This window comes from Lepidochelys olivacea (genome assembly GCF_965140295.1).
Source record: "Lepidochelys olivacea isolate rLepOli2 genome assembly, chromosome: 1".
Taxonomy (NCBI): domain Eukaryota; kingdom Metazoa; phylum Chordata; order Testudines; family Cheloniidae; genus Lepidochelys; species Lepidochelys olivacea.
Genome location: NC_140411.1, coordinates 263802606 through 263827084, shown reverse-complemented (window position 1 = coordinate 263827084; position 24479 = coordinate 263802606). Strand labels below are relative to the sequence as shown.

General features: G+C 38.6%; 1 protein-coding gene across 5 annotated transcripts in view; it reads left to right on the top strand.

Annotated features, from left to right (window-relative positions):
* LOC311525752 (putative RNA-binding protein Luc7-like 2) overlaps positions 1–24479 on the top strand; it is a 69413-nt gene that overhangs the window by 11097 nt on the left and 33837 nt on the right. For 2 of the 5 annotated variants that reach the window (XM_084638092.1, XM_084638090.1), the window contains one exon: positions 12498–12592. In XM_084638092.1, coding sequence (XP_084494218.1) covers positions 12498–12592 — 95 coding nt within the window. Of the gene's footprint in view, positions 1–10018; positions 10066–10777; positions 10849–12000; positions 12075–12497; positions 12593–24479 lie in introns of those variants that run through there. The other 3 variants (XM_084638088.1, XM_084638089.1, XM_084638091.1) reach the window with 3 other exon arrangements.

Sequence of the window (24479 nt, the reverse complement as noted above, 5' to 3'; positions counted from 1 at the left end):
GCGCCGCTTCCGCCGCCGCAAGAACCGGGCTGCGAGTCTGTAACGAAACCCCCATTGCCCGCGGCCCCGCGCGCCCCAGCTCGAGCCCCACAGCCGCGGGCTCTCCGGTCAGGGGGTGGAAAAATCCATCCTTCCCCTTGCTGGTCGGCGCAGGCCTGTCCTCCGAGCCGGCAGAGTCCGCGACCAGCCAGGGTTCGGGGAGCAGGCCGCCCTCCGAGCCGGCCCGCGCGCCCGGCAGAGGACACCCCCCGTCCCCCCAAGTCACAGATAAACCCTTGTAAAGCCTTCCTCGTAGCTCGTTGTTCTGAGACATGGCAGTTCGCTTTGTTCGGACAGGAGAAATCAGCCTTTCAGATCGTCAGGTGCAGAGCCATGGCGGGAGGTGAAATAGTCTGTCCGAGGGAAGTCTGACCCAAACCATCATTTCAATCAACAGGCGGGAATGATGATCACTTTTGAAAGTGAGAATCAAGTTAATAAAATTTACTCCAGTGGGGCTGAGGCATCGCCATTAGAGTTGTTCAGAAAGTAGGTAAAAGGGAAGATTAATGTATGCAGGCTGATTCTACAGGCGATAGACTAGACCATAGAAGGACCTTTCCAGTGATACCGTTTGACATTCTTGCTATTCAGTTTTCCTTTTATTAAAAGAAATTATTAATAACAAGCTGACAGAATATAGCACTGTCATTGAGACATAGTTTAGATATTTTAAATGTTATATGCAATACTGTTGAGAATGTATCAGACAGAGCATGAGCTTGACCTTCAGGCTACATTGGCAAATCTTACCTGTTTTCCCAGACTCTTTCTGGCAAGGGTATATTGAATAAGATTGAGAAATGATTGCATAGGGGCTCAGCTTTTAAGAATTTCTCATGAATGCTGTTTGGGGGAAAAAAAAGTGGAAAGTGGATTGGTAGTAGAGCATGCCATAATTTAAAAAAACAGTTCAAGTTCTGTGGTGGTGACTAGAGTGAAACTCTGCTCTGGAGGTTTGGAAAATTAAGTCATTTAATACAACTATATCAAGACTTACAAATGAAGATGCTTTAAATATAGGCAACTAAATAAGTGGTCTTATTTTCAGAGCTGCTGAAGTTAATGAAAGCTGCAGATGTAGGTGCCTAACTTTAGGTACTTAAATTTGAAAATGTTGCCCTTTTTATTGTTCCTTTTGAACCTTATAGATTTATTTTGACTGCCACATTCAGACAGAAAATAAGGTGTAAATTTGTAATTGTGAGTAATTAATCACTGGAACAGTTTACCAAGGCTCCTGGTGGGGATTTTCCATCAGTGATTTTTTTTTTTTTTAATCAAGATTGGATGTTTTTGTGAATGATCTGCTCTAGGAATTATTTCAGGAGGTTCTATGACTTGTGTTATACAGGAGTCAAATGTAATGATCACAGTGATCCCTTCTGGCTTCAGAATCTGTGAATCTATGCCTCAGTAACTTGCAGATCAGATTTTCTCAGTTTACAAGTAAATGGGTGATTTTTTTGATGTAACTGCCCGCCCTGCAAACTCAGTTTTGGTTCTGAAAATTCAGTAACAAAAATCCTGCAATTGAAACTTAGGAACCATTGTTGAAATGCTGAATACTTATAAGAGATAACAGTAAACGCTAATAACTAGGGCTTGAAAAATATATCAGACTCCGATTGGCTCAAATTTAGATACAAAAGATAAAGATGAGGTATTGAATAATTGCAGTGTTGCCTCTCCTCCTGAGCTTTCCCAACGGTCAGCAGCATAAAATTGATGTGGTCATTGACAGTTTCATTGAAGTTCACGGGGTTATGAGTAGCAGCAGTGAAAATGAACACAGCGTTGCTGCTGCTTAGCAAACTATGACCAGCTGCAGAAGTACTGGAACTATATGTAGATTTGTGCAGATGGTATGTTCCATCATTTACATTGGGTTCATATATGGAAGTGTATTTGCAACATTAAGGACTAGAAACTTCCCTATTTAAAAAATGGAAGCTTAGAACATAAGAATTGCCATACTGGGTCAGACCAAAGGTTCATCTAGCCCAGTATTCTGTCTTCTGACAGTGGCCAATGCCAGATGTCCCCGAGGGAATGAACAGAACAGTAATCATTGAGGGATCCATCCACTGTTGTCCATTCCCAGTTTCTAGCAAACTGAGGCTAGGGACACCATCCCTTAGATTAAGTAGTCCTAATTAAGAGAGAAGGCAGAGGTTATATGTGTGTAATATATATAACCTACTGGGGGAAGATGAGGGTATATCAAGCATATCTCTTAGCATAGTAAATTAAGGAAATATATTTTTGCATAGTATTAAGTAAAACAGTCTCTTCCTGAATTTAGTGGTATGTGTGTTATGGCAACTTTGAAAATTCTGTTTCTTATTTTCTTTTTTTAGCGCTGGAAATATGTATCACTGTTTTGTAACAGTAATCCGTTAATTTACTTGCATGCCTTTTTTTCCTTTGCATATGCTGTTTTTAATCTAAAAACTGTAATTGGGATGAGAGGATCAGCATCCAGTTCTAACTCAAGTACTTCAAAACTTGCTAGTAAAAGGGAGAGTGGGAGAGGCCCTCAAGTTGATAACACTTAGCCCTGAGCTTATTAAATTAACTTTTTTTTTGTACATTCGATAGACACATTTTCTTTTAAATTCTTTTAACAAGAATTAGTGTCAAACTCCTACTACTGTTAGGTAGTAACTTTGTCCTGACAGTAAGCCCTATTTGCTATTTTTAAACTGAAATATATTTGAAAATAAAGACCTTTAACTAAAATTGGCAGTGACCATGTATGCTCAGTGTCAAGATGTTAAGACTAGTTTTCATTTTGCTTTACTACTGCTTACTAACAGAACTCTAGTATTTACTTAGTAGGCAGTAACATTTTATTTAAATGTTAAATAGTTCAATATTAAGACAAGGTAGAAACTTGTCTTCCAATCTCTTATTGATCTGTCATTACCATCCCACAGAACATGTTTGTTGAAATTACTTAATTTAGTACTTAAGGAAGTACATATTTAAGTTTTTAATTATTTTCAGCATTTTACATATGTGATTGTGACCATGTAAACACTCTGTATAAAGTATCGAGCAAATGGAGTCCGACTTCTTTCTAAGGTGAAGTGACGTAGCAAGTTGTAGTCATATAGTTCAGGATATGGCATTTATCTTGTATGCAAATAACCTGACAGATGCTGTAAAGTCAAAGTTGAGTAGTCTGTTGATGAGGTTTATATGAGGAAAATTAGGGATTAAAAAAAATTAAGTTATATAGAAGAAACTATTAAAATGAGTTGACTAGAGTAACCTTTACAGCTGTATAGGTTACTTGTGTAGTTTTAGATCACGAGCATTTATAAGAACTGGAATCTAAGTGGAAGCAGAGTACAGACTAAATGTGGAATTGTCTGGAAAACAAAACCTTCTCTAAACATAACGTGTTAGGATTTAACCACCTCATCATGAGACTCTCAGGACTTCTTAAATCCATTTAGTCCATATATACATGATTGGTGGGGTGGAGAACAGGCCAGCACTTCTATGTATGCCATCCTGTTTAGTTTAACCACTGCCTTTGGAGCCTTCAGTTCAATTCCTTAACTGTGGTCCGCAAAGGACCTCTCCAGTCATTGCTCCAGCTCTTTCCCCTGACTCCTGGAAACACACAAAATATAATTTCATAGTGAAGTCTTTGGCTTCCACTCTGGTCCAAATCTCTTAAATTTTGCCTTTTGCACCAGCTGTTTCAACTCTTCAATCAATGCTTACCCGTGGTCTTTGCCTATTTGTCTATTTGCACTTCAAAACCTCTGAAGCAGCTTTGCACGTGTCTCATATTTTAGGCACCTGTTGTTTAGTTTCAGTGCCAGTGGTTTTCTTGGAATTGGGAACCTGTCTTTACCACCCTGGTGCTGGCATTTGTGATGCATCTGCAGTGCTCTTCTGCATCATTTGAACCTAATATCTCTTGGAGGTGTATTTTTTTTTTTTCTGAAGGACATAGGGAGCCAGGAAGACGACTCACAACCTTCAAACCACATCCTTGCAACAGGACTATTAGTGACAAATGAGCATATTTGTTACATTGTCTACGCATAGAGTCAACCACAATGTTAAGGAGTGCCAGATATATTGGCAGATGTCACCTTGGGCTCTAAGAAAACATGAAGAATGTCTCAAATGCATCCTCCCGGCAACTCCAGAAATTCATGTACATCTGACATGAGTCTGCGCCAGAATGCTTCAAAGGATAAATCTTCAAGGCAGAAGCCTCAGTTGGCCAAGACGTCTGAGTCATTTGACTTTGTGTCTGTGCCAGTCCTTTTGGCTCAAATGTAGCACTTCTGTGGTCAGCTCAGTGAAGCAGCCTAGTCATTGAAGTGTCCCACGCCATCACCTTGGAATACAAGTGCCCTAACAAGTCTTGTCTCTGTCATACACTGGAAGTCTCAGCTTTTAAAGTCAGTGATACTGAGCTCCAGTCAACTCATGAAGTATTAGAAGAAAATCAATAGCTCTCTGACACATTGCTGACAAAATCTCAGATTCCAGACTTCAGTCAAGAAGCCTCAAACTCCATCTGTGTTCATGTTCTTGAGATGGAGTTAGTGATTCAGTGATCCATTATATGATTGGATTTGACATCCAATACAGAATGGACAGCAAGCTCTTCGGCCTCAATCACCTCTGATCCAAGACACACATTCTCACTAAATCATTCATTGAACTCCAATATGCAGATGAATGGGCCCTGTGTGCCCACTCAGAAGACTATCTTAAAAAAATCTGAGGCCTAAAACCAACTCGGCCTCACATGCAACGCCAAAATAAAAGTACTCCTTCAACAGGCTCTGCATCACCAGGATCCTGCTCCCATAATTCAGATCAATGAAGAGACCCAGGAGAATGTCAAGCACTCCCTTTACCTTGGTAGCTGTCTGTCACAGAAAGCTTTGACATTGACAAGGAAATTCAACACTGCCTTTCATGCTCTAGTACAGCTTTCAGATGCTTGAGAAAATGTGTCTTCAAAGATCAAGAATCAAACCAAGCTTCTCATGTTCCAGGCTTTTTTTATCCCAGCTCTCTTGTATGGTGCTGAAACCTTAGCCATGTAAAGTGGACGCCTCAAGGTTCTTGAACGATACCATCAATGGTGCCTCCGCAAGATCTTCTGAATCAAGTCGGATGACTGACACATCTAGGTCCGTGTTCTGTCCCAAGCCAAAACTTCCAGCATTGAAGCTTTGACCTCCAGCATTGAGGCTTTGATCATCCATCACCAACTCCATTGGCTTCAAATGCCAGAAAATCAACTCCCAAAGCAGCTAATGTTCTCACAACTGAGCCGTGGCCAACAGACGAGGGCTGGACAAAGAAAGTTTTTCAAAGACACCTTCAAAGCCAACATGAAGAAGTGCAGTATTGACATAAACTCAAGGGCTTGGGTTTCCCAGGACTGACCAAAGTGGAAAAGGACCTTGTGGCAACGACCCCAGTATTTTGAAATCTAACTGAGAACAGGAAATGGAGAAACAGGAAAGGAGGAAAGAATCCACTGCAGCCCAACTCAACAGTCCAGATCTACCCTTTCCGTTGGGAAATGTCTGCCCCAGTTGTGACAAGATCTGTGGATCCTGGATTGGTCTCATTAGCCACTTGCAGATCCGCTAGTGATAACTGGCAATCATTTTATGGAAGACAGTCATTCTCAGACTCGAAGAGCTCGCCAATGACATGTTTGCCAAACCAGCGAGATCACTGCAGATCTTCTGTGAGGCTACCATGAGGTCTCTAGTACCAGCTTCAAACCATTTCTTTATCCCTGTGTTGGGAACAATCAGAGTTCTCAGTGTAGGTGGGTATATTTTGTATTGTGGCTTGTTCTCTCAATGCACAAAAGTTCCAGCTTTGACACTATAGGTTCAGGTATCTCTTGCACTTGGGGCTACAAGAAAATTGGTGCTTTCCAAGGCAGTTTCATGGTCACCTTGAACACATGCATTCTGAGAGTTGTTTAATGGAGCTACAAGTTCAGGTTTTCAGAAAAAACTAGCCTGATGGCTTCTCTGTCCCTACCCCACTGAGAATATGTTCATGCACCTTGTCAGGAAGAGACGCTGCAAGAAATCTAGTACTTCCTCACAGAGCCTGTGAGCCCATGTTCTTAGTTGCTACTGTGAACAGAGTGGTCAAATAAGTACCTAGATACACAGTTGTGGCCGTTGCTTTGTAGTACCCATGGTGCATCTCCACATGTGACAACCTCAGTGGACCCTGAAATCCCAGAGAAAACAAGTGTCATAGGGGGTCTCTAACATTGTATACAGGTAACTGCCAAGTCCATGCAAACCATCCTGGGGAAGCCCTTCTCCATATATTTGATGATTAAAATGTTCTTGTAAATTTTCCTTGAGAGGGACTAAAGTCCTTGCAAACTCCAGCAACTTTGGAAATGTTTTGTTTAGAATTGATTCAGTAATTTTTATGAAGACCATGTCAAAGTGGCTGGATCTGTTTTGTGTTGCTGTGACGTGGCTGGTGTGAACTAGATAGTCATGTCAAACCTCACTGAATCCAAGGCAAGTTTGTCTCCTCTGCCTCTCTCAGATACTTGGCTCACAGACATCTTCATCGTTCTTTCTCCACATGTTTGCAAAACATTACTCCTTAAATTCATCTATAAAGAGGGAATTATGTTTTGGTTTCTTTGCACTACAGAATTTGTTTACAGAGTAGGGAATAGCAAACTCTTCTGTCCTGAAAAGTTTGTTTTATCTTAGGATATCCTGTATCTGAGTTGGCTGATCTTGAGGTTTTTATACTTTTTTTAATGCTGTCTGTGTTTTGTTTGATGGTAGAAGGTATTTAACCCCTCCCTTATGTGTTTAATTTTGTTTTTATAAACCTGCCTGGTAACATTATTAGTTTTGGACTTAGTGTTGTGTGTTGCAGCCTTGCTCTCTTTTGGGACATCCCATGTACTTTTTACTCTCCAGGAATGAGAATCTTGTTGGATGGTATCTTTAGAGAAGAAATCATTCCTGACATGCAATTCTTTTCTGAAGCTGTAATTCCAACAGGATTCTTCTCACCTGCCCACTGCTCCCTCAGAGTTTGGAGGGTTTTTTATTGAAGTGATCTTTGTTTTTTGCAGCTTAATTTTATTTCACTTCTTGATGCAGATTTTTAACATCAGGTGGCTTGTTTCTTTTGGGATGTTTACCTCCTTCGTAATTGGGAACTGATGGGAAGGTTCCCAGGGCAGTGATCCATGCTCAGTGACTGGCATCCATCTGCCATTCGGGGAGTGAGCTGCTGACTTGTGATCAGCCCCGCTGCTGCTGCCCTTTAAATAAACAAACCTAAAAAATGTTCAAGAAATTCTCTCTGCCAGTCGCAGGCTGCAGAGTTGAGACCTAGGATTTAAGATCCTGTTGGAACAACATCTCTATAAAAATAAATTGGTAGCTTCTTGCCTCTTGGGACAGGCTTGGGAATAATGTTCCTTCTTGATACGTTGCATGTTCAGAAGTAAATTTTAAGTGAACTGTTCGTGACTGTGGCGTATAGCTGTCAATTTTATATTCTCAGGGAGCAGTGTAAAGTATGAGGGATACTGTACTTAGAATATATTATTCCTATTAATATATTATGGTAAAGACAGTGTGGTAGGTATTAAACAGATGTCAACTTTTAGTGTGTAAGCTGTGAGGAAAAAACCTAATTTGTCTTGGTAAATATAGCTTAATACAGAAAAAACTAAGCGCTTGATCCTGCTCTCCAAATGCAAAGAGACATCGCCATTGTGTTTGGTTGCATTGCACTTGTGCCTTGGTATTAGAGTTTAAGGTTTAGCACTAAATGATAATTCCTGCTAGAATGTGTGATTCTAAAATGGAAGGAATAAATTGCTGTTCATAGTATGTTACAATATTGTGAACAAGAAATGGATTGAAATGAAACTAGTCTGTAGTTAGTTATTGCAAAAGATGGTTGAAATATACAAACTCCTTGCCAAAATCAGCAGTCAAAATGTACTGTAAATTCCTTCAAGCATGAACTGAAGGAAAATAGTGGATGTTCACAGCAAAGTTTGATTTTTGGAGGGTGTTTAAAATGACTTGTACTTATGAGGATCGATCTTGAGAGCTTACAGGTACTAAGGACAGGTTTCAGAGTAGCAGCCGTGTTAGTCTGTATTCGCAAAAAGAAAAGGAGTACTAGTGGCACCTTAGAGACTAACCAATTTATTTGAGCATAAGCTTTCGTGAGCTTCATCCGATGAAGTGAGCTGTAGCTCACAAAAGCTTATGCTCAAATAAATTGGTTAGTCTCTAAGGTGCCACTAGTACTCCTTTTCTTTTTACAGGTACTAAGTGTGCTCTTAGCCCTTAAATTTTATTTAAAGCTCAGCAGTATAATTGGTCTTAGCTGTTGACTTTTGTTGCTTTTTAGTCAACTTTTTTTTATTTAATGTAGCAAAACAATTTCCTAAAACGACTGTTGCATTATTACTACCATTGTTTGGGGTCTGGTCTCCTCTTGATGTGTGTATTAATACTAAGAGGGGTGTTGTGTGCATGCATCTCAGGAAATGAGATGGATAAGCATAGAAGCATCCTTGAGAATTGGCTTTTTTCCTGAATAGCTTCATTCCCATTTAAAGTTCTTCTCCCACTCGCCCCTAGTGTAATACATCACAGAAATATGGTTTGGGTCAGATATTTGTATAAAACTGAAGCTGCTGTTTCTTTAGGTGAATTAAATCAATCCTTTTGAGTTTCCATATAAATCCACTGTCAATCAACATAAATAAATAAAATCCAATTGAGAGCACTGAAATGGGTCATAATAGAATAGATGCTGATTGCTGTAACACATTAATACATTAACGTTACATTTTTAATAAGTATAAGCCCTGAAGATCAACCATGTAATACTCTGCAGGAGCAAGGTTAAGAATAGGGTTGGTTGGTCATTTGACTAGACCAAAAATAATTGACAATATCTGACTTGTCAATTGACCAATATCAAAAATAGTCAAATATTTTAAAAGACTAATTTATTAGAATAGTAACAAAAAAAAATAAGGCTTTGGTGGTCTCCAGTAAGCTTAGCCTCAATACATATGTCTAATTACAAAAAACTAGTTACTTAACTGAGTTATTTTGTCTCAGAAAAATGTGAAACACAATGGAATCAAGGTTAAAAAAAAAAAAAGGCAGTGTGGTGCAATCAAAAAGCTAGGCTACAGCTTACAAAGGGGTTTAATTGTATTTAATCAGTTAGAATAATTTTAAAACACTTTAAAATTATTACTACTTGCATTTAGATTTTTTTTTCCCTTGTGAAAACACAAGGTTATATTCATAAATATTTCATAGGTTTGTTTAGTGACTGTTTTCATATGGTAACATATTAAAGTGAATGCTGTGGCTGCTTAATTAAATCCAATCAAACCAAGAGGAACATTCATTTTGATTAGTAGAACTCTTGTGAACCTTGGCTTATTCACACCCAAATCACTTGGTTATTGGAAAGCTTTGGGAAGGAACATCTGCTATTGCATTACAAAAATAATTCTCACAACGTTTCTCCCTTTGTAGCAGACTGAGCCCCAGGCATTTGGTGGTTTCTTGTCTTTCTCCCCTCTCACACACCTTATCCAGCAAAGGCACATACAAAATGAGCCCTCACCTTCTCATAGCAGACGGTCATCAATTGGTTAGGAGTAGACTGCTGTGACTGCATCTTCTTCTATGATGTGTGAAGATATCTGTGCAGTTTTCGGAAAGCACCAATTCACAAAACGCTTGAGACAGAGTATTCAAGGGGATCTAGCTGTGGAATGAGCTCTCAGATGAACTAACTCAGAACTTAACCACCTTTTAGGGTATGTTGCAAGAGCCTTCTCTTTGAGAAAGCTTTTCTATGATAACAGCAGAGTTGATTAAAAAAAATCCAAATATATATTAAACCAGTCTTTTATAACCAGAGAAAAGAGAAGAACAGAATGCTATATATGTGGATCCAACTTACCCAGGAAACATTTAGGTACTAGAGTGAAGACATAATACAGAATCCATAAATAGTGACTAGAATGTAAATGTGGAACAGTTTCTTAAAGCTGTTGTCACTCATGCGTTCATTTTTGTAGCTACACTTCTACCCCGATATAACGCTGTCCTTGGAAGCCAAAAATTCTTACCGTGAATCTTAGGTGAAACCGTGTTATATCGAACTTGCTTTGATCCAGCGGAGCGTGCAGCCCCGCCCCCCAGGAGCGCTGCTTTACCGCGTTATATCCGAATTTGTGTTATATCGGGTCGCGTTATATCGGGGTAGAGGTGTACCTCTGTTTTCTCTGTATTATCCCATCCCTTCTTCCTAAATCTCACATGCTAAGTAAATGGAAAGGCAAGAGAGACTGAGTACATTGCTGCTGTACAATTAGTGGTTGATTGTTGGAAAGGTACAAAGAATGCTCCCTCTGGAGCTTAGTGACATCTCTAAAAACACTCCTATCTCCCTAGGCCTGAGGAACATAAGTCCATTAGCTACTCCCCAGTCTCAGTATCCCTCTCTGTAGTTCTAGTAGGCCATCAGCTATCTTTTTCTTTTTTTAAACACTCCAGTTGGTTTTGTTCATTTGTTATGTACAAGAATCTTTACAGTCAACATGTATTTCTAGATGCTGTGTTGAAATTGCTGGCAGAGACTATTCTATACAAACTGAACAATCTGGCCCCTTGTTTTATTTATAAAGGTTCAATGTATCTTTGCCTGCCTACTTCAATCTGCAAGGGAGTGTCAGAAAGGCCCCGCATTCGCCGAGCCGTGAGTTATCACTAACTTTTCAGATGTGTTAATGAATGTGGAACAAACGCAGTTATGTGTTTTTTAAAAAAAAAATGGACCCCCAAAAAAGCCTTTTACTGCAGTAGCAGGCGTGATTGAATAAGGGATTATTCTAAATTTTTAGTTTTACAAATAACCTATTAAAACTGAAGACTTAGCCTCTAGAAAACCTATTGTTGAACTGCTCCGAAGCTGTTCTAGCCTGTGAATTACTGGTTTTAAGATTGTGTTGCATCCTACAGGCAAATTAAGTGTGTCTTGTTCTGGAAATTTTCAGTTGTTTAACAACTTGAATGAAGTTCAGCCCATCTGAAAATGTTACGTTTTAGTTTCCTATGCATAGCAGTGATATTTAAAAATGAGATTACATAATAGAATGAAGGGCATGACCATTTTATTGTATAGCTAACAAATGGATTGGGCTTGTTGAACCATTTCATAGATTTAAAATTCTGAGATGTTTCAGGTTTATTAGAATGGAGAAGTGACTACATTCATAACTGCAAATATATCCACCCTCTTTAAAGTACTTTGGTAATGGGATGGGAAAAAGTTGCAAACTGAACTCATTGTACTTTTTCTCCAACAGCTATCCTTGCTTCAGTAATTCACCAGTAGGTTTTCATTTAATAGTGATGTTAGGAGGTTATTGTATTTTAATGAGTAGATAGACACCCTGTGAGATTTTGAGATGTTTTATAACTCCTGTATCTCTACAGGAAAAAAATCTTTGAGTGACCTCACTTCCAGAAATGGAATAGTGACTGTTCCATTTTGACTTTTTAAGGAAAACAAATCCTGCAATAAAAAACATCCCCAATAATTGGTTATTTGGAACTGAACTATCCAACCTTGTTCACAGATGGGATTTTTTAAACTTGCAATTGGACCTCATTGTGTGGTAAGCAGGTTGATGCTTCTGCTGTGATGCAGGAGCTACACCATTATGAAAATAGAATTAAAATGCTTCCAGCTCAGCAACATGCAGCAGATGGGGTCTATGACATGGGGGTTGCAAGCTTCTGTAAAAGTAATGTTACATATAGGCAATGTCTATTTGTGTGACTGGTTCTTTCAGGTTTCTAATCACTTAATCCCTTCTTTTGCCCTCTATTTACCCTGCCCCATCAGAAGTAAGGGGATGCTTTGCATCCAAGAAGAAAGTAATGGAAGAAATGGCAGATGGTGCTCAGTGGAGGCTCTAAGTGTGTATTATTATATGTTTGTAAGACTGTTATATGCTAACTGCCAAGTAGAAATCTATTATGGTAGTTTACACAAAATCTGGAACAGACACCTATATAGCATCTTACATTGATGCTATCTTAGCAAAGTGTTTTTACCTAATACACTGCTTTTTTCAAGAAAAAATATATTAAAAACACTTGAAAAAGTGGAAGCTTATAATTACATTTAAACAGCAGCATATAGTATGTAAAAATTTAATGCATAGTTAATGTTTGGGTGTGGATTAAAGGGTACTTAATCCTTTAAATTTTAGCTTCCAGTAGGGTTTCTTTGTTCATTTTGGGGTAAAGGAATTGTTAACACTTTGAACGTAAAACTTGCAAAAGCAGGCTGGCTTCTCCATTTGTGTAACCTGGAGTGTCTTCATTTCTATATTTCAGGGGACACTACTCGTCAGCGAATCAAATTCAGTGATGACCGAGTGTGCAAGAGCCACCTCCTAAACTGCTGCCCTCATGATGTCCTCTCTGGAACTGTATGTAATTTAATCTTGTATTTTGATTACAGAAACAATAACAGAAATCCGTTCTTCTGTTTCAATCTTAATTATGCCAGCAACATACCTCTTTTTGACATTTACGTTAACTTGACTGTTTTTTTAAAATGTCCGCCTTAGTTTTCCCTCTAGTGTTGTAGGATAGTTTGGCCAACTTTGTACATAGCCAAAGTCTCTGTGTGTGTGTGTGTGTTAGAGGTTATAGAGAAGGAATGAATGTTTGAATATTAAATATCTTGTAATAGAAGCTATGATGTAAATTGTGCATGAAGTCTCATGTAGAGAAAGTAGTGCTTTCCATTGTAGGATCCACTACAATGGCCTCTCCTTCCAGGTATTCTGCCATTTCCACTGATCTTGAAGGAGGTTTAAAAAAAAATCAATCTCGAAAATAAATAAAAAATCCTAGATACCATCACTACCTGTTCTGGCACTGTTCTGCTTATGTTATCCTGGTTGTTGGTAGTTTTTTTGCCTCCACATGCTGAGCCAGAGGTTCCTCTGCTTACTCTTTCCTGGATGGATTTTTTTGCTGTCATCTCTCCCTTTCATAACTTTTAAGTATTGAAAGGTAGCAGGAGGGCTCCCTTAGCCTGGTGGATTTCTGCAGCACTTCTCCAGTGCTAGAAGTAGTAGAAGTATTATGACTCAGAGTGATAATCAAAGGGTGTGCCACACGTAGGCAGCCCTCCCCCCCCCGCCGATTCAGTAGCAGCACTGGAAAAGGTTTTGGGGGGGCCATCTGAGGCAGAACCTGAATTTTTTGTTTCATATTTCTTCACCAATTTTCTATGCCTTCTCTTTTCATCGTTAAGCATGTCCTTCAGAGAGATTTTCCTAAATGGAGCTTGGAAACAATGTAAGGACTTGTTGGAAGACAGAAGAACTGAAATTAGTAGATTTGATGGATAATGCACCTGTCCCTCAGTGTATTTCCCTGGTAGACATGGTGGCTGGTTCAGTTTACCTTAATTCCTAAGGGATGGTCATAGACCCTTTTAGGGTTCTTCTCCACAGTATTCTAAGGTGCACAAAGGGCTCACAGAACACAAATACACAGATTTACCCATTAGTAATCCTTGCGTTCTCTGTACTCGTGATCTAGGAGTTGCAGCTCTATCCCTCCCTTCTCTGAAGTGGCCTTTACGAGAGCAGAAAGAGAAGAGAATGAGAGAAATTGAGGAGAAGGAAAAAGAGCAAAATAAATAAGTTATGGGGCTGATTTGGAGGACTTAGCTTTTCTCCTAACAGTGTGGAAGGTAGTGGATTCTAAGTAGCTGAACCTAGAACAGAAAGGGCCATGTACAGAGCACATCTTTAGCTTCACCGGATTACACAGACATTTGTGTTCCAACTCTTTCCTCATTTCCTAAAACAGACTCTTCCTTACTTTAGCATAACAAAGTTTGTCCTGGTTTGGAAGAGCATTGTTATCTCTACAGTGAGCTCAACAGCCCTCCACTCCCCCTCACCCGCAAGCCTTCTAAAAATGTAAAGCAGTTGATCCCCAAGTCACTGACTCACTTCAAGCTTCATTCTTTTTTAGTCATGTTCAGCAATCAGACTTTCTGTAGCACTCCAGGAATACCATGGCTAATCCACTACTTCTTATTCTCAAATCTTTCTATGTGCTAGCAGGTTAGAAAACAATGATGGTCTATGTATAACCACATATATTGCTCCACCTTTGTCCTCTCCTTAATTCATTATTATAGGAAATATGAAGAAAGGGGGCACGGGGGAGTTAATATCTGTTGGTTGGTTTGTTTATTTTCTGTAAGGCTATCCATGATGTGATAAGATTCTCTGCAGATCCCTTTTACTGTCAGTAGCTGGGAGAGGTATGTGGGCCATAACAATACAACATTCAGATGCGTTGTGAAACACTAAATTGCTCAGAAAATAATTCCCCCCCCCACCCTCCCACAAGTCTATAAAAAGGTTGCTCTGACAAGCACCTTCCTGGCCTAGTTTCCATTAATCTACAGATGAGCTTCAAAGTCCTATACTGATCATAAAAACTCCTATTTTTGGTGTGGGCCAAACTTCCTGGTTCAAGAAGAATGAAAAAACTTAGTCTATTTTCAGATGTGTGCGTTCTCATTAAGTGCATTGAAGACTTCTGTCTTTTTCTGGACCTCCCTACTCTAAATGTTGCATTGTTAGATTATTTAATGTCGAGTTCATCTCTTCTAACCAAGGCACCTCAGGAGAATCAGTCCCCTCAAGACATATCTCCATATTCCTAAATATTTTTATCAGCAACACTTTTTCCACCTCATTCAAAGGGAATCCTCAAGGTACTGAGAGTCTCCCACAGTGTAGCTCTGAACCCAACGAAAAACTGAGTAACTTACTCCCTTCATTAGGAGCAATTGGAAGGGAATCCCCAGAGGAAAGCCTTTGTGACCTATCCTGTATCCTTCTGTTTACTGAGAAGCCTTCTTTAAGAGCAGGAGTTCAAATGAACTTTCTCATGGTTCTGGGGAAATGACCATTTCAGGAAGCCTACAGCACCAGTAAAAGGGGAACATAAAAACTTGTAGTTTGTCTGACCAATTATTGCCCTTGAGAAATGTCCATGAGATTCTGCAGAATATTATTACAGACCATAGGAAAATCATGATATATCTGACTTCTGGGGAAGAATCAAGAAAGGGTTACCGAACTTCGAGTCCATCAGAATCTTCTGAAGGAACAAATTCTCTTGTTCACAGCAGCATATGTCCTAAGGTCAGCCTTGTATATTGACTGGTTTTTGCAGTAGAGGATTGGGAGTTCAACCACAAGGCTTTTAAGCTATTAGTGGCCAGATGGAGTCTCCTTTAAATTGAGCTATCTGTGGCTAATCCGATGAGCAAAGTGCAGTTTTTCATGCTACATACACACAATTCCTCTCCCCCTGCCCTGTTGACATTCTGTGTGTGTGTGTGTGTGTGTGTGTGTAAAAAGAAAAGGAGTACTTGTGGCACCTTAGAGACAAACCAATTTATTTGAGCATAAGCTTTCGTGAGCTACAGCTCACTTCGTCGGATGGATACTGTGGAAAGTATAGAAGATCTTTTTATACACACAAAGCATGAAAAAATGGGTGTTTACCACTACAAAAGCTTTTAACACCCATTTTTTCATGCTTTGTGTGTATAAAAAGATCTTCTATACTTTCCACAGTATGCATCCGACGAAGTGAGCTGTAGCTCACGAAAGCTTATGCTCAAATAAATTGGTTAGTCTCTAAGGTGCCACGAGTACTCCTTTTCTTTTTGCGAATACAGACTAACACGGCTGTTACTCTGAAACCTGTGCGTGTGTGTGTGAACATTCATATGAACACAAGACAGAGAAACGCAGTGGTGGGCAGACCTGTAGGCTTATACATGATCTTGTCTGGCTTAATAGCCAAGTGGCCAATCAGGAAAAGGTGTTAGTCATCCTGATTTATTTTTTCTACCTTGACTAGGGTTTCCTTGAATATTACATATGTTGGCAGAAACCCTGTATGTAGACTTTCCTGAGGATCAAAGACCATTCATAAAGTTCCTCTGAATAATCCAGATCTCTACATGTATAACTTGGGATCCATACTGATAGTGTTTTTGAGCCATGGATGCTCTAAGGAATTGCTTGATTTCCTTTAACACTTTGAAAGGACTTCACTCAGCTTCTCAGGACTGTTTGGGGAGGTTGTTTTCCTAGTGCTTTCTCAGGGGGATTAACCTGTTTTGGCTGACTTTTCAGATGAAATTCCAGATGACCTGTAAAGCTTCTGTAAATTCTAAGATGGAATTTCAAGAGTTCAAGTCTATGTATTAGAAACAATGTACACAATTTCTTCTATTTCCTACTTTTGCATCCTCTTATGTCTTGCTTCTCCAAAGCAATTTCTTAGGACGGCGCTTCTGTTGGGCATTCAAAGTAGAGTAATGGAAGCTAAACAGAGTATTTTGGGCTCTGTCAAAGACATCCTTTGAACAGAGGGCAGAAGCGTTAACCATGTTGTGAACCTAAAGTCCCTTATAATATTGGCCATTGTTTCAGCTAGGAGAGTATCTCTCTAGTAAGTGACCCTACATGCAGACAAGGTGGTTTTCAGACTTATTTCTGATTTTGCCCCTACAAAGACTATTTCTGCGTAGTTGGATGAGCACTCCAGTTTTACTAGCTGCAAACATTCAAAAATAAGTTGGACTCCAAATCATGAGTGGCTTAAAAATCATGATTTTTAATTGTCTTTTGGTTTTGAGCCTTTAGAATTCATATCTTCAAGCTTTTCTCCCCAGCCATGAGGGCAAGAAACTATTTTTTTTCTTGTGGAAGCAGAGATTCTTGCATAATGATTCCAAGAACAGGGGCTTTAAATTAAATTAAATAAAAAAGAAATACCCATCAAGTATTGCTAGTCTCATGACAAAATCTTGAGAGATGGCAACACTTTAGATTGCTATTCTCTTTCATTGCTAATCCTTCGAACAGGTTGGAATATTAACTTCGTATTCTGTGTGTGGTTAAGGGATATAAAACTGTATTTGGTATAAAGCCATATGTTTTAAAAAAAATGATTTCAAGGCCGATCAGGAGCTCCTGAAAGGAAATAGTGCTCACTCCACCAGTGACTTGCTGGCTTTGCAAGCAGGAAGCTACAGTGCTTCATATGACTAAACCAGTAGCCTTGAAAAGCCTTCTGTTCATATCTTTGGCAAACTACTAAGCCTTAATATTTGTCTCTTACCTGCTGTTTTCGTATGCAGAATCTCCTAGCCTTCTCTCAATTTTGTCTAATAAAACAAATGCAAAGCTGTATCACTTATAAATACAGTATATAAATGGTCTCACCATACATCAGATATGCTCTTGCTTTGATTGGGGAACAAATAAAACACTCGGACACAAGTGGATCTTCTGCTTCTGTCTTCCTCTCAGAGCAATGGATCGCTAAAATGTACATCTCCCTCCATATTTTTTGGAAGGGAGTTTGTGCACTTCTGGCCATTTCCCATAACTACTGCTTAGAGTGATGAATCCTACCATGGAGAAAGGATAAAACTACTTTTCTTACCTGTAGTTTCATGTTTTGTATATAGGATCTGCTACTCTGGACAGACCCAGGATATTATGGGAGATTCTGTTGATGACTGTTGAGCTGTCACTCATCTGGGATGTGAGAGACCTGAGTTCAATTGACTGCTCTGCCTGATGAGGTGAAGGGATTTGATCTAGGGTGTCGTATATTGGCTCTCTTCATCAGGTAGAGTGGAGAATGGAACTTGACTCCCAAATCACATGTGAGTGCACCCTAACTACTGATCTAAAGCTTACAAGGGAGGCTCCTCCTCTGGTTGTATCGTGAATCCTTTCCTTTTGTCAAAATGCCTGAAAGTCTAAACAATTTTGGGACAAAACATTTTGTTTTGATATTACTGCAGTGTTTAGTGTGTGTGTGTGTGTGTGTGTTTGTTTGGTCAATATATTCATGAATAGTTTTGGTCAACCTGAAACTTCCTTTTTCATTGAACAAACTATTCATCTGAAAATTTTGCCCAGCTCTACTTTGAAAGCCACTGCATGGATCACACAGTCAGCTGTGTATATTCCAGCAGGAGAAGCTGGCAAGGAGAGGGGGAAGAGGAACTTTTATTGTATACTCTAATACACAGTGGAACAGTGGAAGTAAGAGAATAGATCCTATTTGAAAAAGTTAAAATTAAGGTTAAAAAAACCCCCAGTGTATTCTGTTCTATGTGAATGTCTGTTTACTCAAAGCAGTCTTCAAGTTCTTTACAAATAATACTATATCATGCGGTAAGCTGTAATATATTAGTTATCATGGGCCACAGAAAGTGACTCCATGTAAAACAATGTCTCTTCTAAACCTGGTTTTGACATTTTCCTCTTTTTCTCTCACAAAAACTCTTCTTTCAGATTGATATTTTATATACTGATGCCCTGCTCTTTCAATCTGACTATATGGGCACAGGGTTCATCTCAGGCATTATGTGGATGCAGGGCTTAACCCACACATTTCAGACACAAGAGAATTTTTAGGAAGTTTGAGATTAATTGACCCAGCTCTTTCCAGTTATGAGTCTTTCCAAATAGAAAAGTCATGTTTCTCTCACTAACAATCTGTTTATATAAGATTTTTTTTGACCATTTATATCTGAAGTACTTTGTCCTAAAGGCTTCAGACTTATTTTTATGCCTTTTAAGCCCAGTGAAAACTAGTAAATAGGCTTAATTTTTCCATTTTTTAAAAAGAAGTCCTGAATTCTTTAGTATTTTTCCCTTTCTAGTATTACAAACTCTACACAATATTGGTGGAGTTTCTAAGCTATAATTAGTGGTATGGAGCTTACAAGCAGCCTGCAGGTTTAAGCACTGTGTTGGCCTCTGTGTACTTTACAAGGTTTGCAAATCAAAACCTATAGAGCTTATACATGTCTTTACAGTGTTATATTTCAAATTTCTGTATAAATAGTGAAATATCAGAATACTAAAATGAAAAGTAAGAAAAGTTTCAGACAAATAGTTAATAAAGATAAGGTCATTAATACATAGGTAGGGCCCTTCGTTTTCAGTTTTTATTTTATTTAATTTTTTCTGGGAATTTATCAGTGTGTGTTACCCAAAAAACAGGTGCAAATCAGTGCAAAAAAACTATTAATAATTTTTCTGGGTAAATACTGGGGTTTATTTTGGTGAGTGGAAAGGCGGGGGAAGAGGTGGGGAAGTATTCAGTAGATTAATGCTTTGAATTCCATTCATCAGTGTGGTTTGCTGTAGAACTAAAATAATGCCAGCTCTGAGTTTAAGATAACAATATATCTCCAATCCCCAAATAAAACTTTTCATTGGAGTAAATAGTTCACTGTTGTAGACTTAGAACTATTAGCTTATAAATATTTACATTTAATAATTGGGCTACCCCATTTGCAGTGCATACACTCCACTTCATCCTTTTCTCCTGTTTTTTGTTTTGTTTTGTTTCTCCTGTTTTGTGTTTAAACTTTTGAATATTTGTATATGTTCTGAAACATATTCTGACACAGATTTTCACTTTCTTCTCATTTTAGTGTGTCAAATATTTAAACTGTTATCTGCTAACAGCTTGAAATGTGTACGTGATGGGTGTGAGATTCATCCAAACAATCAGATGTGTGTGTACTTCAGAGCTCGTGTGCATGCCTGTTTGTTTAGAAAAGTAGAGTAAAAATCGGGAAAAAATGAATAATACTTTCTGTAAAATGTGGGAAAATTTTGGTAAAAATCAGTTTAAACTGAAAATGAAGGGGCTTATACATAAGTTATAAATAATATATGTTCAAGAAATTATTAAAATGTTGTTTAAAAAAACCCAAACACTAAAGCCTTGAAATTGAGGAAATTCACTTTTGCTTTCCTGCAATAATCTTAACTCTGCCCCATTAAGATTGACCATACTTCCCTATCAGATACTCAGGCATGCCACAAAAATACTGCATGTTGTTTTGCGAATTGCTATCCCATATACAACTGATGAACCTCTTATGCTTCCTTTTTCATTATGGGCCAGAGAGCACCTTGTCTCACATTTTGCACATTCCGTATGCCTACCATAAAGTACACTATGTAGGTCTGATCCTGCAAGATGCTGAGTACCTTCAACGTCTCTTGAAGCCATGGCACTTAACACCTTCCAGGAGGCTTGCAGGATAGGACCATATGGCTAGAGGCTCCAAATTATCAAGATACTTAAGATCATGGTTAACTTTGAGCGCATGAGTAGTTCTATTGACTTTAACAGGACAACTCACGTTGTTGAAAGTTAAGTACATTCTTACGGTTCTTGTTAAAATAGGCCAGAGCTTTGACTACATTTACTTCACCTTCCCAGTATTGGTCAGTCTCCAATCTCTAGATGACTGGCCAGAGCTCACACTTTAGTATTTACACAGCTGGTCTGTAAAATCCTAATATTGCAGACGCCCTTGCAATACTGGCCTGAAATCACCCAATGTCTGATAGAGTGGGGAAGGATGGTTGCAGGCTATATCTAGTGAAAATCTATAATGTTGTAATTAATGTATTCCAAAGGAAAGTATAGATAGGGGAAAGATTAAAGGGGTGTGTGGGTGTTTAATTCTGTGGAGAAACGTGGAACTCTAGATTGGTATTTTAAATCTGATGCCTAACTAAAAATCTAAAATGTTCTTTACAATACTTTAGGTCAGGAGTTTTTCCAGTTAGTAAGCTCTCCCACAAAAAATAGATACTCTGCCCATTCACGTCATAAAATAAGTTAAATCCTCATCAGTCTTCACGCCCCTCTGGTGCCTACAAGAAAATATAAGCTTTGCAGCATATCCAGAAGACAAAAAATTCTGGCTCTGTTGGATCAAAAAAGGGAGTGAATTCCATAATAGAAGACACTTCATAAAAAACTCCCTTTCATGCTCCAGCTTGAGTACCTCTCTTCTTCTGTACTGCCACAGTGGAAGACAAAGATGCAGTACCTCAGATACCAAACCATTTAAGACTTAGGTTGTTGGGTTTTTTTTAAAAAGGCACCTTGAACTTCTCCCAGAAACTTATCAGGAAGCAGTGTTGCTCCTGGAAGTATTGATGTTATATGCTGCTACAGTATGGCTGGCTCATCATATGGCCATCTATATTGTGCACTAGCTCCAGTTTCTGAATAGTCTCTTTGCAACCCCCTGTAGTGCTTATTATACCAGTCTTGTCTCAAGGTGGCAAAGAAGTGAATGATTGATAGCAAGATCTGTAACAGAAACAAAATTGTCACTCTAACTAGATCCAGATTCTTGGAAAAGACCTGTTTAGCTACAGCTGTCAGTTAAAATGCCAAAAGCAGCTCTGAATCATACAGTTCCAGAAGTGAATTTGGGGTACAAATGGTGGATGCTCTCATCCAGGGGTACCTATACTCATCTTTCAATTGCTATCCCCAACCTACCATCACTGCTTCAATCTTGTTTTAATTAATACTCATCAAGCTTGCCCTCCTCTGTTCTGTCTTCATAAAGACACTGAGTTTATTCATTTCATTGCACCAGCTGGATCTAATGTGATTGAAAAGCTGAACATACTGAATTCAGTGCAGTCCATATTTCCTTACTAACTCTGATGGCCTCATGTACATGGTACACAAAAGGGGTGGCAAAACTGTTTCCTGAAAGAGCTTATGTGTAGGATCTCTTAATACAGATGAATAGTTATCTAAAACATGACTGACTTGGAACTAGGAAGTTGGAGGACTTGAAAAATTGCCATTTAATCTGCTTCCACCTTTTTGCTGACCTTTTCAGAAAAATGGAAGGTTTTACATATGTGGATAGTTGGCAAGATTTGATGACAAGCAATAGTTTCTGAAGCAAGAGCTCCATCGCAGGATGTCATTTGTCCTTAAGGAAGTTTTTTCCCTTATGGATATATTGATAGCCTCCAATTCAGTATTGCCACACTGGCCTTTGCTAGCAAAGGGCTTACATCCGGTTTGCAGTGAGAGAGTTAGCAGATGCTGTGGTGGAGGTGAAGAACTCTTCTTTGTCTCTTGCACTGTTCCTGCATGTGACTGCGAATACTCTTATACATTTGCAATCAAATTCAGCCAGGGACTTCCAGTGCTGTAGCCATTCTGCTTGTGCTTTACCTTCCTCTGTAAACCATCATGATTTGTAAGGGTGAAGTTAAGAGGACATTTAAAGGTCACTATATCATTGATGGAGGACAAAAGGTTGTTGTTCAGTCCCAACCCTTCAATAGTGGCCTGATGGCAAACAATATATTACTTCAGAGCCATCTGGAACCTCAAGTTTCATCAGCCTCTAAGGCATGGACGACCACAACATGCGCTCTCTGTCCCTATGGAAAAGATGTGTCCTGACCTCAAATCACAGAAGATAAGACATCTGTCCTGATTAACATTTTCTTTCTCCATCTCCAGTCCCATTCCAAATACTTGACTACACTGTATCTGGCTCTGTCAGCTGATTTGCAAACCAATTTTTACAGTGCCCTAGTTGTCATGGCACCTGATATCAATGAAAACCTGAATCTATGCAGAAGTCATTAACTTCAGTGAAGTTACCAAACATTGTCAGCCTTGGTGCCTCAGCACAGTGAAGAATCCGATTGGTTCAGCAAAGGCCTCTTTGGTGTTTCAGAGTGACCAGTGTACCAATATTAACCCCATTCCAAGACCTGAAAATCAGATGACCACTTATAACTATCTTTTAGGGCTGTAGACCTCCTACATGTGACTGTGGCTACAACAAGCCCAGCAATACCCTCTGCCTGAGTTCCCTGTGTCTTGTGCTGCACAGTATACTTGGCTGAAGTCTGTTGAGCCAACAACTACAACGTCATCTAGCCAGGTTTTGTTTAGGTCTGCAAAGCTTGGTGTAAGAACGTTAAATCTGAATATTCTCATGTCCAAAATGTTGTTTTTGATTGCTTTAGTGTTTTAATATATTAACTAAGTATAATTTGTAATTTTCCTTTTAGTCTAATCTTCTGTCTCTGAATTGGAAAATTTTCAGATTTACTTTTATCACTCCATCTCATGCTGGACATATTTCAGATCTTATGTCAATATTTTCATATCACTTATTACTGCAAATCATCAGATTGAGGTAAAGTTTTGTGTACATCTGGAATGGGGGAACTCTGTCCAAAGTGGTGACAAATTTGATAGTTCCCTTTTAAACCCAAGGTTTTAACTCTTAAGTGGTTATAATTTTACCTAGTCCTAATTTCAACAATGCTCTAGATACAATGTGCAGTGCTTTCTGAGGCTGCAAGACAGACACTTTCTAATGTTGATTAATTACATTTGTCAAAACATAATTCATTATTCTCGTAATCAAATCTTCTAACTCCAGTTGAATAAAGAATTGGAATCTGCTAGCATGGAAAGCAGACCTGCATAATAACTTACATGGCCACTAACTCTTAGTTGCTTATGTCACCTAACAACATGATTGTCACAAAGTTCTGTGTAGCAATTATAGGGAAATAATCCAGTCCTCTTGCTACTCTCAACAATTAAATAAAATCATAAATGGAAAAAATACCGTAGATTAACAAGATGAAGAGTATGTAAAGAACTAAAAGCTTGGGGTTTTTTAAACTAAGAAAGAACATTTAGGGTTCTTTACTTCTCCACAAACATTTTAAAATGTTAAATTTAAACATACTTTTCACTGATGTGAACTATTGGTGACTGTTCTCTTAAATGTTTACCTTTGTGAATAATTTATACTGCTAGTAATTTCTGAACGTCTGGCAATACATTAGGTATTTTGTTAAAGTGAAATTGTCTTTGACAATTGAAGTCAAGTATCAGGTAACTTTCAAATTTCCCCCTGCTGTTAATACTGTGCTTATTTAAAAAAAAATGCTTTAAACCCATTTTTATGATTCTATTTTGGTTGTTAAACCAGAGCAGTGACTTATTTCTAGTCTCTGACAATGGTCAAGTCTCTCCATGCATACTGACAGTTGCATGCATGAGGTCATGTTTTAGCAGGATGGCCACTGCCAACAAGTGGCTTAGAAATTACAAATTATTGTTTCTTCTGAGATACTTTTCATAGTTTATTGATTACATATTTCTCATTGTTATCTTGGATTGTTGATTTAAGGAAAATTCTACTCATTTTGTTTTTAAAAATGTTATGTGATATAGTCAAAAGATGTTGGTAACCTATTTTTGTTGTCTTAAGTATTTTCACATGGGGGGGAAAATCAGACACATCTTTGCAGAATCTCATTTAGCATAAAAACATGGTGTTTTGGGTAACACTTTGTTCCTTCTCTTGGTATGAATCGATTGGGTTATGTTTATCTTGCTTTGTCTTGCCTCCTTACA